Here is a 15642-nt window from a genome sequence, read left to right as displayed (position 1 = left end):
GTGAACACAAACATCTCTCCGTAAGGCTTCCCCTCACAGGGACGTTTTTTTAGGAGGGCCTTCCTTATTTCAGACGTCCAGGTGCAATGTGGTGCAGTATGATGGAGGTGCTTTGCACCAACATTTCTTTCAGCCCTGGAGCGCCAACTTTTCCTTTCCCCATCCAGTGATCCTGCAGGTTCACCGCAATAAAATCACAGAAGTGGGAAATAAGCCATGAGGGAGGGAGGAGAGGAGGTGCTTGGCCCGAGCGGCACACGTGGTGCTGCTGCTCTTGGGTGGTCCAGCCTGCAGAGCGGCTGCCGTTACCTCCTGCTATTTATTTCTTTACCTTGCGGCAGCTGCAAACCCCAGGAGCCTGGCTGCTACCACCTCGAATATGAGAGCCCTGCCAAATCGAAGCCACCTTTGGGGAGCCTTTGAAGGTAGAGAGGAGTATGCGTTTTTGTGGTACGTTTGAGGCGCAGAACAGCCTCATTGGCTTTTATCACCCTCTGGACTGAGTGGCCTGGGAGGTTTGTGCTGATGTAAAATAGGCAGGAGAGAGAAGAAAGGATCAGCCCCTGCTGTGGGGAAGGCTGGAAGAAGTCCAGCCACTGCTGCCTCAGGGACCCACATCCCCTCCATCGCTGCCCCACATCATGAGCTCCCTCCTGCCAAGGGTGCCAGCGGCAGCTCCCTCCTTCACGTACATCACCCTGCCTTTTGCGGGGCCAACAGCCCTCTTGTGGCTTAATTTCACAGCACTTCTAGGTGATGGGTTTTCCTTTCCCAAACACTAGTAGAAACTTAACCTTAAACGCCATCCTTAAATGCCAGCAATGATCCTGCGCTGGATAGACCACAAAACATTGATGCTTCGGTAATAAAAGACAATTTTATGAGGAAAATAAGACCCTCAGCCTGAATAAAGGCATTCTCACACTGCTATTGGGCCTCGTTGTTGTTGTTCTTGATTTATTTTAAAGCAAATTTACCGGAGTTAAATGTCTGGAAAGCACGTCACAGACCAAATCTGAAACCTATACTATTTATGGCTTTGCAGCTCACATGGGTGCATCTCTGTGGTTCTAAGACCACAGTTTAATTTCCCAGAAATACAGCCCTCTTCCAGCAGGTTAATAAAAGGTCACAACTCAAAGACTAAGTTAATCATATACCTCCCAGACAGTGTTTATCTGTATATTTGCCTGTAGCCAGTGATAGATTTCCATATCAAATAATTCAGGTGTTTTTGCATGATAAAGAGCCTGGGTAAAAAATACAGTTGTAGTCGAATCTCCCACTATTATATAAGTTTTGCATCTGCTGGGAATTGGTAACTAGCTGAACATCCAGAAAAATGTGTCTGCTCATGTGGATGTGGCTTGGACATTGGGCACTACCCAAGCCTCTTAGGTAGCCTGTTTCTTTAATGGAGTCAATAGTGGCGTCTTGCAACAAACATGAAGCTGAGGCAATAAACATGCTACCACAATTATGTTCAATTGCACTGCATCTAGACTAATAAAATGGGGTTACAGTGGGGAAGTCCAAGCCTGTAAAATGCAGAATGCTGGCCCCTGTCGCTGTCTTCCAGGGAGTTATTTGCAGGGGTAAGAGCTGCAGGATCCATCCCTGGAAATTAAAGATATATTTCTGTAGCCACCCATGATGGTCACAGCATGTCCATTCTCTCAGTATCACCTGCCCATACCAATGTGCTACAAGGCTGAGGAGCTTTTGCTCACGTCCCCGGGCTGTGGGGCCTTGTCACCAGTGAGACTGACGGGGCTGTGACTGCAGAGGCCATGTGTGAGAGCTGTTGCTGCCACTGCCCAGCAGTTCATTCCTCCTGCCATCCGTTTGTGCGCTGGCTGGGCTCTTGCAGGCAATGACGTAACAGCTTGGCTGGTCTTCTCCAGCCTTCTGCCGCCCAGCACAGCTAACCAAATGCTCAGGCGTACGTCAGATACAGAGGATGCCGTTTTGCTCCTGAGCAGAAAGGTAAATGGATACCTTTCTATATTATTGATCTTTGTGGATCCTGAATATCTATATAGTTTCTCTCGGCTTCATCTGTAGATAAGGGTATATGGTCAGGCGTAGGGGTTACGCACTGCTGCCGTGTTGCACCGATAGACATCTAAGTAAGCGATGTTGCCTATGCAAGCTGTGAAGCCATAGGAAGTGTCTCATGATTCAAGATAAGAAAAGCCCATCACTTCCTCCTTCTGTGCTTTTCAAGGCTGAGCTGCTGCCGGGCACACAGGGGACAAGCTGGCTGGCAAGATGAACCACGAAATGCTGGGAAGTATCGTCCTGCTCGCCATAGTCACCTTGATAAGCGTTGTCCAGAATGGTAAGCCAACAATAAGCATTTATTTAAGGGTTAAAAGAGAATGGGCAAAAACTGAGTATGACGTGTGCTGATCTGATCTTTGGGCGCACAGTCTTGTTGTATGTGTGTGTGTGTGTGTGTGTGTTCAGGCATGGGCTAGGCTTTAGGAATTATTTCTCTAAGCGTTTTGTGTGTCATTGCTTCAGTATCTTAGCACTGTCCTGTTCTGTGACATCCTAGAGCGAGTTAGTCACACACAGGGCAGCTGATGGAAGGGATAATGTGCTGTGGTTGCCTGCGAGGGGATGCATCGAGCTTCAGCAACAGGGACATCTTTGCAGTCCAAAGACCCCGATGGGGGCAGCTGGGCGAGCGACGGGGCCGAGGAAGCCAAGTGACGCATGTGGGGTGAGGGATTTGCTGGGCGAGATCGCCCCGGGCTGCTGAGGCCACTGCAACTGCCCCTCTGAAGCTGGAAAAGCCTGACTATCTGCCAGGATCCAGGTATCCTAGTTTTCTGCATCCCTAATCCTTCAGCTGGACTAGCCTTTACTCTGTGCCGACCAGAGAATGCTGTGCATTTTCTGCAGTGAAGGAATTTCTTTTTTATTTCCCTTATCTTATTCAGACCTCTGTAACTTCAGTATTGTGCATTAGTTTAGAGTCTTTTTTTTAACTATGAGTTGAAAACTATGTTTTTCTCTTCTGCAAACCTTTTTTTTAAAAAAAAATTAAACTCATCTCTTACAAATACTTAATCAGATTAGTATTAATATTTAATACCTGAGCAGAAAATTGTGCCTAGAAAACAGACAAGGGAGTGAGTTTTCCTGCAGCTGCACTGAGATAGCCCTGAGTTCAAGGAGAATTGTGTGAAGAGCATCTAGCACAAATGCTTGAAATCTTCTTAAACAGCTTTCAGGAGGCAAATGCAAAGATTCACGCTGAGTGCAAACTGCCTTGGACAAAGCAAAAAACTGCACCTTGGTTCTTGTTAATAGGCTATTCTTGGGCAGTCGCAGAGAGGGGAAGTGCCAGGGGCCACAGTATAAGCATAGCTGCCACAGAGTGGGAAGAGGTGAGGATTCGAGCAATTTTGACATAAGCATTAAAAGCAGCAACACTCAAACCCATCTTGTGGTACATGCACGTGTGACGCCACCAGTGCTCGGTCACGGCTCGCTGTGATCAGAGCACATGCTGCAATTAAAAAAAAAAAAGTTGAATTTCCATCTCTTGTTGTTTAACCAAATGACTGCCTTGATGTACAGATTTGTCCTGCCACTCTCAAATGCCAGCATTCACTCACTCTGCAGCCCGGGACACGCTTTCGTTCGCTGGAAATCTGCCTGCAAGGGTATGGCCCAGCTGCCATGAGCTGTGCTTGGCAGAGGGCTCCGGGTGCCAATCACACGTGGCCCATGGCCCTAAATTGTGATTCCTGAGTTTGCATCATTTGATGTCCTGCTCCCAGGTTTTCTATTTAGGAGGAGCTGATGCTATTCCTGCAACATGTGCAGTAATGACAGCAGAAGAGCTGCTGGTTGGGGCTATCAGGTGTACAAATTCTTGCCAGGGCTATGGTTCAGCAGAGCACTTAAGCATCTGCTTAACTATCTTTAAGCAAACGAAGCCAGTACAGTGTAAATTCAGGCTTTGAATGCTCTTCTGCGTCTGGTGCAGGGCTATGAAAACTTCTGGGGTGCACTATGGGGTCACGGGTGGAGGACAACTGCAGTTCTGCCCCAGTCCAACATCCGTTTTCTGGTGCCTCTTCGCACTGGGAACATGCCTGTTCTGCAGAAGGCAGCGAGCTGTCAGACATCGCCCAGCCACACATGTCGCTCTAAGTTTGGTTCTTGCATCAGTGAGATGTTGTAATTAAAAAAGCTTTGCCAGGCAAAGCAGGGGAAACTCTGAGCAGAGCAGGAAGGAGGAAGCAATGCGAGTCAATGGAAAGAAGGGACAATTTGTGCGTTTGTGAGCTGTATGGAGGGTTAAGCATCAGCAACCCCTTCTGCTCACATGAACTCATGAAAAAGCAGGCTTGAATTTATCTCATTTGCACCTTAACTTGACCCAAGCTACTGAAGTCTCGTCTCCACCCTTGATCCCACAGATAGGTTCCTCCCTCTCTCGCACATAGTCAAGCCACAAGCCAGGTCATGAGAATGGTCCTGCTGAAAATAGACCTAACAACAGAAGTGTTTTATTTTCACTTCCATGAAAATATGGAAACGTTGCACTCCCATCTCTCCTGCCCAGCCGTGTGTTTGCTGGTGTCGGGGAGGGACAGGAGCAGCCGGGCTGGAGGAGATGCTGGGGCTGCAGTGGCTCCTGCTCAAGGCAGCCCTAGAGCCTCGGGGCATCGGCACCAGCTGCAGCTGAGCTGAATTGAATCCCCCAGACAGGAGATATGTCCCCCACCTCCACTCTTCTCTCACTCGCGCCTCTCTGCTCTGCTCACTCATCTCCTGCCGGGCTGTGACACTGTGCTCGGCCGGGAAGCGCTGGTGTCGCAAATGGCCTCAGTAGAGTCTCCCACCTTCCCTGGCCATGTCTGTCTAATACCAGCCAAGTCTGTGTGCTGTGAGAGCAGGCCTACGATCCAGCGCACCATGGGATGCGAGCCACCAGCCTGGTCCAGCCCTTCCAGGGAGATCTGGAGATCCCTCAGAGCATGAGACAGGGACAGAGCCAGGGAGCAGCATGAGATGAATACTACTTCCAAGGGAAAAAACTCACTTGAAGTGAGAGGTTTCACCCTCCCTAATGACAGCAGTGCAGAGGGAGGTGTACATATATACGGATATATAGCTCACTCTTGGCTTTCCCTGAAGCTGTGGCATGTTCTAGTGATCTCAGTGATCTCACCCAGGATGCAAAGGAGGAGGCTACATAGCCCAGCAAGCCCAAGTGATCCAAGACCATCAGGAAGGAGAGGCTGGTTCCCATCAAGAAAACACTGCCCAACCTAGTCCTCTTTGATGAGGTCCCCTTAAATGACGTAGGCCGAGTGATAACCCCTGGGTCAGAGGCCTCAGTGACAACTGGACATCTTCGTCTGGATCCCACCACAGCTCTGTCACCATGATACCTGCTCCGGCACCCAGTCCTTATCCCAGTTCTCCCTGTGCTCTGGCAATGCACTGCACAGTGAGCATGAGGAGATCCACAGCCTGCAGAGTCACTGGCTTAAAAATGTGTAAAAATACAGAGTGGTTTTTTTTTCTTCTTTTAAGAGAAGTGGCCCAACAGCTGGATGTGCCCAGGGAATCATTCACTACTGGAAAGCAAAAACCACAGTAGCTTTTGGTGAAAGCAGTTTAAGTAGAGAAAACATACAGCATCTGTGGAAAAAAAAAAGGAGAAGTAACTGTTAAGATTCTGGGATGAAATCGTGCAATTTATCAAGTTACCTACTCATATTGTTATAGTAATGTTTTAATGTTTTTCCTGATGTTTCATCTTTATATATATATCTTTTATTAGAATTCTGAATTGCAGAGCAGTTTGGGTGCACTGAGACTGAATACGTGATAAAACTCAGCTGGTAATTTGTAGCCTGTCAGAGGTCTGTCTGATGTATTTAGACATATGATTGATACTCTCTGTTTTAGTGTCATTAGATAAAACGTGTTTGTCATGTGCTCATGATACATTATCTCGCAGTGCTGCATTTCTGCAGCAGTTAACATCCTGACACAAGACTATTGCTTAAGTGGGGAAAACACAATATGGTACATAAAGATCGGTGAACAAGATAGGTGTCCTTATGCTAGGCCCTCAGAATATTTTTTGCAACTGGAGCATCATCATTACTTATTTACAGTTTCTACTGACTCATCTAGCAGCTTTAACACCCAACTCAAGCCGAGAAGAGAAATATGTTGCTCTGGGTGGGGGATTTCTCCATTCAGCTCAGATACTGGTTTGGAATAAACCCTCTTTTTCTTTAATTCTCTGAGAAAGCAGTAAAAAGGTGGCACAACAAATGCTGCAGAGCCATGGCCATAGGAGCCAGCAACCATTCCACAAAGCCAAGAAATGCCCCCAAATTGCATCTCCTCTCCAACCCCGTTTCTTGTTCACACAGCTTTCTTTGCTAGCAAAGTGGAGCACGAAAGCAAGCACTGCAATGGCAAAGGCTTCCAGCGGCCGGCATCCTCCGCCTTCGACCGCGTCTACACTGCCAAGTGAGTAGCCAAGCCCCGCGCAGCGGCCGGGCGCCTCTGCCATCCTTGAGGTTTCCTCCAGCCAAGGGTGGGCTCCAAAGAACCCGGGAGCAGCCCTGTTGCTGTGTGCCCAGCAACAGCGTTTGGACACAGGGCTCTCGAGTACTTTCCCGGTTAGCCTGGCTCTGCTCCAGGCTCCGTGTGCTTGTACTGGCCTGGCAGCAAATTGGGATAGCGCTACCTCCCCTCCTTTGGGAAGCAGCTCTCCCAGCAGGCCCTAGAGCCTCAGTACGATAGGAGCACAGCCTGTGGCCCAAAGACACCTGAGCTCTGCAGGGAAGGTGGGAAGGCAGAGCAGAGAGGTGCAACGTGCTCAATAACAGGCCAGCGGCAGCACTCATAGTGAATGTCGGCGCCTAGGCCCCAGGCAGGCCCTGCAGCACTTGGCTCTTCACCTCTTTCCTTAGGCCTTGTCTTTGACATCCCTTACAAGAAAGCAGACAGGAGAATTGTTTCCAATCCAGAAGGCAAAGAAAAAAACTATTTCTTATTGCACACAAAGTACTGACAGTGTGAATGAAACAATCTAGAAGACCAAAATCCTGCCCTTCACAGGGGCGCAGCTGCCAACAAGGTAGGATTTCCCCCTGGAAAAGCATTTCCTTCTGAAGGAAGGAGTTGGAAACAACTCTTGGTCATGCAGTGAGCTGTGTAAACTTTGTCAGACACCCCAGCTTGCTGCGCACTTTTCCTCTGGCCAATACCCTGAGTAATATGACCTGGCTCTAAGCATTTTCCAAGGAGCACAGAACCAGCTGCACAAGGTAAAGAGGGGGCGGCTTGGGCACCACCAGGCACATTTGCGGGGTAGCCGGATGCCAGGCAGGGAACAGGGAAGCGAAGCCGCCCGGTTTGGGCATGGACACGCAGACCAGCGCCATGGCCGGGCACCCAGGCAGCTCGACACGCGCTGCCGCACCGTGACAGCTGCCACACCGTGGCCATGGAACAAACAGAAAGGAGGAGAAGCACAAATTCACACCTGCAAAACGGAGCGGCTCCTTCTGTTTCCCCTCTCTTCTCATTCCTCCCATGTAAATTCCTTTCCAGCCAGAACTGTGGACATACCTACCCCACGTTTCTCGCCGTGCTGTGGTGTGCTGGGCTGCTTTGTAGCCAAGGTAACACACTTTTTTTTTTTTTGGCCGTTTTTTGCTTTTTCTTTCTCCTTCAATCTTCAGTGGCTGGGGAACAAACAGGGCACACGGAGATGCTGCCAGACTGCAGAGGAGAGTCTGGCCGTGCTCGGGCATCGGCTCCACTCACCTCCCCACATGTCGCGTCACCCACAGGGACCGGCTGAAATTAAGCAGGGAGCTGATTTCCTGAAGGAAAAGAGAGTTTAGGAGCCTGAATGTTGGGCATGCCGTGGTTTTCACTCTCCAGAGCGGTAATAGGCTCACTTGAGCAAGCAGCCTCGGAGGAGGCTGTGAGGAAGTGGCTAAGGCCAGTGGTCGGAGGCAGGGAGAAGGTGCCCAGGATGGGGGCAGGAGGGTGAAAGTGGCCATTGCCACCTCCTGTCCTAGGACAAGCGCTGCTCACAAGGTGTTTACTGGCATACCTAAATATGCTCCCATTGAATGCAGCAGGACTCTTCCCAAATTTAAGGTCAGGAGCATGTATAAATACTTTCCTAGGGTATTTGAGTATTTTTTTCTGGAAAAGTGGAGTGTCTTGTTTGGGAGAAAAGGGGCTTTTGCCTGCATGTGTGGGGAAAGCTAGAATCAGGCAGGGGAGGAGTGTGCTCCTGTGTGCTCGGAAATGCATACGGAGACATAATACAGTCCTTCACCTGCTCCTGAAAAAGTGCATTTTTTGGTCATCTTTTATTTCTGGTGAAACTGGTGGTGAAGCTGGCACTCTCCTCAGGCACCGCGTGGCCTGCAGCAGATTTCCAGCTGTGGCAAGTGTGCCGAGGGCAGAATCAGACCCACAGAGTGTCCTGAAAAAGTGGAGTAGTGCTGCAGAAACGTCTCCTGTTTTCCACACCATGTTTTCTGTCCATGTTTCCACTGCTCATATCATAGCTCAAGGCCACAGTTTCTCCACAGCCCTGCCTGGCACAGGCAGCAGACAGGGACAGCATGTACAGCCTTTGTAACACGATGTTTTACCCTTTGCTCAGCACCTGCCGCCTTTGCGGGGCTGATGTACCTGTTTGTGAGGCAGAAGTACTTTGTGGGCTACCTCGGCGAAAGGACCCAGAGGTGAGAATGTGCAGACCCCCTTTTCAAACCTTTGCCCTGTTGCTTTCCCTGCTTACAGCATATGTAAATGCTCACATGTGTGCTTGTGTTTCTGTTTGCACAATATCTTCCTTTCCCACTAATAAAGCTAATTTTGCACACATGGAACGAAATTGCCCCATCGCCTTTGATGGCTGAGAAGACATATGGGTCTCTTTGAATAGCTGGTGCTGTAAGAAGCAGCCTGTGATGAGCACAGAGGGCCGAATCCAGACCCACGCTGCTGCTGAGACCTCCCACTGGCATTTAAAGGCTTGTAGCTGCCCTTTGCAGAAATGCAAGTCAGAACAGAAATGGGCCATCTCCATCCCGCCTCCTGAGATCTCTCATTTGGTCTTGACAACAAACTGTGCAGTCCGAGGACTTCTTAAACAAGATTATGTATTTTAATGAGTTGCTTTTCTCCCTTTCTGTCTCCTCAGCACTCCTGGACACTTATTTGGGAAGCGCATCCTTTTGTTCCTGTTCCTCATGTCTGTGGCTGGAATACTCAACTACTATCTCATCTTCTTTTTTGGCAGTGACTTTGAAATGCACATAAAAACGATCACCAGCGCAATCTCTCCACTGCTGCTCATTCCCTAACTTTTCATTGCAATGAGGGGGTCAGCATGCTTAATATATTGATGCCCAGGAGCAGCCATAATTCAACTGTTTAAGAAATGAACCTGTAACCCTTTTAGATTGCTGTAAATCTAACGCTCAGTGGGCTTTGTAGTTTGATGTAACCTTGCTTTTTCCTTCAAGAAAAAGATTTATTGTGAGCACTCAGCATGCCCAAGGAATGGTAACAACTTCCAGTTAATTCTTTAGATTCTTTCTGCAAATTGCACTTTTAAAGCTGATTTCATGACTGTGAGGAATATTTTACGCTTTCAGGGTAACTGTGCTGTACTTAGCTCTTGTCATGAAAACCAGGAGCCTCACAGCCTCACTTGTGTGCAGCCATCCTGACAGATGTGCAGCTGCAGCTGCATTCTGCAGTTATCCTCGCACACGGGATTTCACCCACGCAAACGTACAGACCAGCCTCTTCACCTGCCCTGTCCTTTGCACTTGGGGGTGGCCACGCTCCCACCAGTGCCAGAGGATGGTGAATTGGCCCTGTCTGATCTTCCTGCATAGATATTCACATGCATAATTCTCCTAACACTGGTCTCATTTACACCTTTCTATGCTTCCAGAGGTGTGGGAAGTGATCATGTGTAAACGAGGATCTGGTATTCGTGATGATGGGGTTGGTTTGGTTTTGTTTAATAAAGCAGTCCAAGAGGATGAAACCTGCTTTCTCCCGTGTGTTTGCACAGCTCTCGATCGCGGCCCTCCAAGGCGCGGACATGCCAGTGCAGGGAGCAATGACAGGCCAGCTCCTGCAAGGGAGCAGCGCTGCCTCTGCGTGTGCCCTGAGCACCGGCTGCAAAGGATGCACGCTGAACAGCTCCTTCTCTATCAGCAAGTTTAGTTCTCTGCCTCCATCACTTACAATGTGCCCCTACAAGTCAATATCAAGGAAGAGTTTGATTTCTAGAGGCAGGCAAACAGGCAGGCACAATCTTTTTAAACATTGCTACCATATGAATGCTTAAGCTCTTAAGCCTGTCTGATTACCACATGCAGGATGGATAAAGCTGCATTTTATGACTCCTCTGGGAGGGAAGGAGTCTGCTAGCTACGTGAGGAGAGAGTCTGCAGAGCTGTTTTCAGAGAGGATCCAAGAAAGCAGCCTGCCTTTGTACCAAGGCTTATGGGCTTGTTCCCAGGCTGATGTGCTGCAGAGGTGCTTGTGAGTGCTGCTCTCTTTGACATCAGCCCCTGTTATCTCTGTACTGGCAGTGCCAAAATAACACATGCTTTTTTTTTTTTTTCCCCTCTTATCTTGTGCAAGAATGCTAGACATGAAAGGCTAGTTATAAACATGCCTATTGCATGAAGATCAGCAAATAAATGCTCCAACTAGTTAGCAGAGGTAATAAAAAGATGTATTTTTACAATTCTAACAGCTGCAAAAACATCATATTTCCTGGTATAGTGCTTATATTCCTTTTCTCCCTTTCTTTTCAAAACATCCTGAGACACCTCAGAAACCTGCTTTGCACTGTGCCTTTCTCCCTGTTTCTCTCCCCTTAGCCCATCCGCTGTCTCAGTGTCCTCTGTGGCCACCTGCGCCCCTTGAGTGACTTGAGTGGAGGGGGAAGGTGACGGTCCTTTCTGGAGACCACTGCTTGTTGGAGGAGGCCGTCCCAACCCTACATGTCTGCCTGGCAGGTCCTGACAGCCTCCCAGGCTCCCTTTGTGTCCTCTGTGTGACAGAACACCCCATCTGCCCTCTTTTTGACATGTCCTGGTAGCATCCATGAAGTTCTTCACTGATTACACAGGGCAAAGAAGTCAGATTTCTAATATGGATGATCCATCCCAACCTTCTTCATTGACTAGGTGGCTAATTTTACACAGCTGCATTTAGTTGAGATCAGTTCCGGCCTAAGAATCTTCATAGTGAATGAAGACAAGTCCATCTTTTTCTATAACCATTTAAATTTGGAAGAATTTCACTGGCTTCCTCAAAGCCTTTCTGATAATGAAAGAAATGAAAATGTAGGCAAAACATGCTTTATATCTGTCTATAAATGAAAATGACAATACTATCAATCAGATAAAAAGGTGGTAGGTATGTCATTATGTAAATTGTTCAGTGAATGTCACAGTGTTTCCTATGTTACAGCCAAGGCTTGCGGTTGCCTTTACCTTTTCATTCTTTCTAAGAAGAGAAGATGGTATCAGAGTTACTCGGGCTTCCCCCACTGTGTTACAGAACTACAGCTTTTGCTTTCAGCAAAACCAGGCCCTCGTGCTTTGCACACTGTCTGCTTCGAAAGCTACGAATACACATTCACACGCAAAAACACGCGTAAAAGAGCACTGTAAAAGACAGTGGGCACATAGCACGGTCATATAGGTGCAAACCTGTTTGGCCCACAGACCTGCGCTACGCCTGGGGACACGAGGGCCAGCAGAAGCATCAGCCTGTGTCGCTGCTGCTGTGTCAGGCTGGCTAGAGCCTGTGTTTCACCAATGCATAGCACAGCTCCTGAGGCTCCTGAGGCTCGGTGTGAGTGACCATCACATTGTCATCCCTGGTGTCATTGGCCTGGTGACATTAACTGGCACCTTCCCAGAGTGTGACCCTGGCTCCACCAGCAGCGCCAAGCTCTGTCCAGGACGTGCAAGCGCCACGTCGGGCGGCCCTGCCTGCCATGTGCCCATGCAGCCCAACACCCTGCAGGGAGCTGCTCTTCCCACTGGTCACTCTCAGGTAAATTAAATTAATTTAAGAACCCCTGGTGAGAAAATGGAAGATTTTTTTACAACCCTGTCTGACATCCGCATTCATGCTCACGGGCTCCCAGCAGATCTCAGAAGGCTGTTCGTGCATCTACGTACAAGATAACTCAAATAATCATATTCTGTCTGTGTGTATAGGTGCAGACACAGTGTGTATTCGTGTCGTGCTGCTCTATGTTGTAGTGGCTGAATCACCCGAATGTCAGAGGGTTTTCAGGAAAGATGGGGGGGAGGCTGCTCTGCCACCAGCCCCCTTGCTGCTTGCAGGCTATGCACATCAGAGATCCGGAGCCTGCTGGAAGCGAGGCCATCCCAGGATGCTTTTGATCTCCTAACAAAGGCCTGGAGAACATGCGGTATTCCTGCCGCACGGGCTGCATCTGCTTCTGCACAGCTCTACAACCCTCTAGTGGAAACTCAGGTCTATTGACACTCAAGTGCTTCTGGATGGGCTGTTCCCTTGCGTTTTTAAGCTGAAAACCACATTCATGTTTCTAAGCAGGTGTGCGGTTCCTCCTGTTGGTATTTTTGTTATTCCGGCATGCGGGAGCCCCAGGCCTGTCCACACAAAGCGATGTGCATAGCAGGATCTGAGCACGCAGGGAGCATCCAGGCGCTATGGGGAATCTGTGTGCGCACCCCTAAGAGTTTCCTACAGCCCTTGCCAGATTCCTTGTTTCCCAGAACTCCCCAAATCAGGCACTGCCAGATCTGTGCAGCCTGCGCTGTGTCTATGCCATGTCAAGTGTCCAAGCTAGTCTCGGAGGATGAGGAGAGCAGCTCTTCTGGCACAGAGCACACAGCAAAGCTTGTTTAGCTTGTACCTGATCTGAGATTACTTCTTACAGCAAAACAGCTGGTTCAACATTCACAGGAGCCGTCAAAAGCCAACCCAAAGCCCTGTCAAGGTGGGATGCTGCAAAGAGTTCAGTGCTGGCCCGGCCTTTACCCGGGTCAGTGGTGCTTCTTCTGCCGCCCGCACTGGGAGCAGGTCAAGGCCACTCAGGGCACACTTCAAACTGGTCCGCTCCCGATAAATAAAAGGGCAAATCCAGAAGGAGAGCGATAGGAAAACCATTCCCTGGGTGATTTTAGGTTAGCGCCAGCAGAGCCTGCGAAACGCCCTTGCAGGGGATGCGCTGAGCTGGCGGGGGGAGGACTGCGCAGGCCGTCACGTCCCTCTGGGGACGCCCATGGAAGCGCACATGTTTCGCCATCGCCATCGGGGCGGGTGAAGGGCACCACTGAAGTGGCCGCTCCCAAGGTGGTTCGGTGCCTCTGGGGATTTCGAGCGAGCAGCCGCCTCTTTGCTGCTCCCTCGCTGACGCGTGTGGCTGCAACGGGGAAAGAGAGAAGGAGCCCCCTTTAGCAGCACTGCTGTGAACTGCAGGAAAACACGGCCTTTGGGGGGTGAGCAGCTCCTGGCAGTGCCATGCTCTGCCCCAGGCATGCAGAGGGACACCCCGTGTGGCATGAGCCGTCTCATGGAGACATTGGCCTGCATCCATCCGTCTCCCTGCAAGATCATCTCACAGCCCCCAGCCAGGGCAAGTGGAGACCAAAACCTGGCAAAAGTGAGACTGCTGCCCCGAAGGGCTAAGGGTCTCCACAGCGAGCTGGCAAAGATCGCCCCTCACTACAAGATGGTCTCAATAGGCGAATGCACTCCCAGGGCTTCCTGCTGGCTGCCCAAGGAGCTACTCAGGTGCCACCAGCTGGGCACTTCCTCCATGTCCCCAGGGCAAGAAGACCAGGTACCCAATGGGCCAGCTGGGAACTGGGGTATAGAGAGCATGGGGGGTTTCCCCTTAAAAACAGCGGCGCAGGGGTGTTGCAGTTCATATAAGAAAGCAGCCACAGCAGTGTCCTTTCTGCCCCGTGGGAATGGCCAGGGCTGTTTATCCACTGTGACCTCTTGCAAGGCCACATGATGCTTCAGGAGCCTCAGGGAAAGGCCTGCTGCCTGCTGTGTTGCTATTTGCCACCGTCTGCACAAGCATGTGGTTGATTTATTGTTTCTGTTTGTTTTTTCCCAAGAGTGCCACCACAGCCTCCATCCCCGGACAGTGTTTTCTGCGCCTTTGGCCCTGCCTTAGTACTTCAGAGAGGGACAGTGTGACCCAGCAAGGGCACCCTCCATGCTCTGATGTTAAAGAAAACATCCAGTTTTGCAATACTGTGGTTTCTTGGAGCATATTCCACTTGCAGAGCCTTCGACAGACACCAGTTGAGGAGCTGCAGACAGTTTTCATCATGCAACCTCACTGCTCACCCCTGCTCCTACCTCATTCCCCAATTCCCGTGCATCCTCTCTCAATTCCCCTGCTCTCACAAGGCTTCACAAGGGTGCTGGCCCATTTGCCATCCCCCTCCCCGAGTCTGTTTCCCTTCCACATCCCTCCGCTCACTCAGAGGGTGGAGATACCTGGAGAGCCAGTTCAGGCAAAAAACACGTCTGGTTGAAAAAAAAAAAAAACAGTTTTTTTTTCCTTCTCTCTTTTACTGAGTTATTTTTAACCCAAATTGACTTCCTGATCCTCTTGTCGTGTGGCCGCGCAGCCAGCTGAATGCTGGGGAAGCCCTTGAGTTTTTCCTTCCCCTCAGTGTAAACGCCAGGCTGAAGTTCCCATGCTGAGGCCCTCCTGTGTGGGTGAGGTTTCCTAATTTGCACTTAGTCATCACAGAGGCACTAAGTCCCAGAAAATCATTTTCTGCTCTGGTATAGACCATGGTTTACTTGGCACCCCATGCACCGCAGGAAATGTGCCTGCACCCTCGCTGCCAAGCCTGCAATCCCTGCTGCAGAAAGCACCAGGTCCGTGTTAGCACGGGAACTGCAAGTGACACGCTATGACATGGCTAACAGATGTAAAACAGCAGCAGGAAATTCTGTCGGGGCTGGTTTTGAGGACCCCCAAACCCTGCAAGTCATTGCCCATCCCACCCACTGTCACTTCAATGACTCCCGGGTTGCAGTATTTCAGAAAAGATCTTCCATTTCCCAAACAGGAGCTTTCGTTCATGGTTCTTTTTTTGACTGAAGTAGCAGGATGTAGCTCTTCTGCCAGGGATTAGCTGGCAGCAATATGTCTAGGTTCAAATTTAAAGAGATTGCTAATAAAACATCAGCTTCAGCTCCCTGGCAAAATTAAACAAAACTATCCCCATTCACACAGAAGTCACTTGGTGTAAAAGCAGCATTCTATTAAAAGGGAGAAATGAAAAGCAGTGAATAAACGGTGTAACTCTAGCAGTATTTCACATCCCAGGCCCCTAGAAGGCTACCACTGGGCTCCTTGGCTGCATTGCCTCCCCTGAAGTAGCCCTGGAATCACAGTGCAGGTGGTCAAACCTTGTAGGACAGCAAAGGCCGATGAACCTACTGTACTACCAGTGACTCCACTCTCCATAGCAGCAGTTTACAGGAAAGAAAAAGAAAAAAGCTATAAAGAAGAGCCAGCTGCTGCACTTCTGGGTTATAACTTTCTGCTGTGCCATA

General features: G+C 49.6%; 1 protein-coding gene across 1 annotated transcript; it reads left to right on the top strand.

The window, feature by feature from the left end:
* The first annotated feature begins 2232 nt into the window (after positions 1-2232).
* Positions 2233-9512, top strand: ALOX5AP (arachidonate 5-lipoxygenase activating protein). The gene is made up of 5 exons (XM_010215248.2): positions 2233-2341; positions 6417-6516; positions 7606-7676; positions 8681-8762; positions 9224-9512. The coding sequence occupies exons 1-5, from the start codon at positions 2272-2274 to the stop codon at positions 9384-9386; spliced, it is 486 nt and encodes a 161-aa protein (XP_010213550.1). The 5' UTR covers positions 2233-2271; the 3' UTR covers positions 9387-9512.
* The last annotated feature ends 6130 nt before the right edge of the window (positions 9513-15642 follow it).

The sequence above is a fragment of the Tinamus guttatus genome, unplaced genomic scaffold (genome assembly GCF_059628265.1).
Source record: "Tinamus guttatus ecotype Peru unplaced genomic scaffold, ASM5962826v1 Tinamus_guttatus_pri_ptg000150l, whole genome shotgun sequence".
Taxonomy (NCBI): Eukaryota; Metazoa; Chordata; class Aves; order Tinamiformes; family Tinamidae; genus Tinamus; species Tinamus guttatus.
The sequence above is the reverse complement of the archived record's forward strand: the minus strand, read 5'-3'. Positions and strand labels throughout refer to the sequence as shown.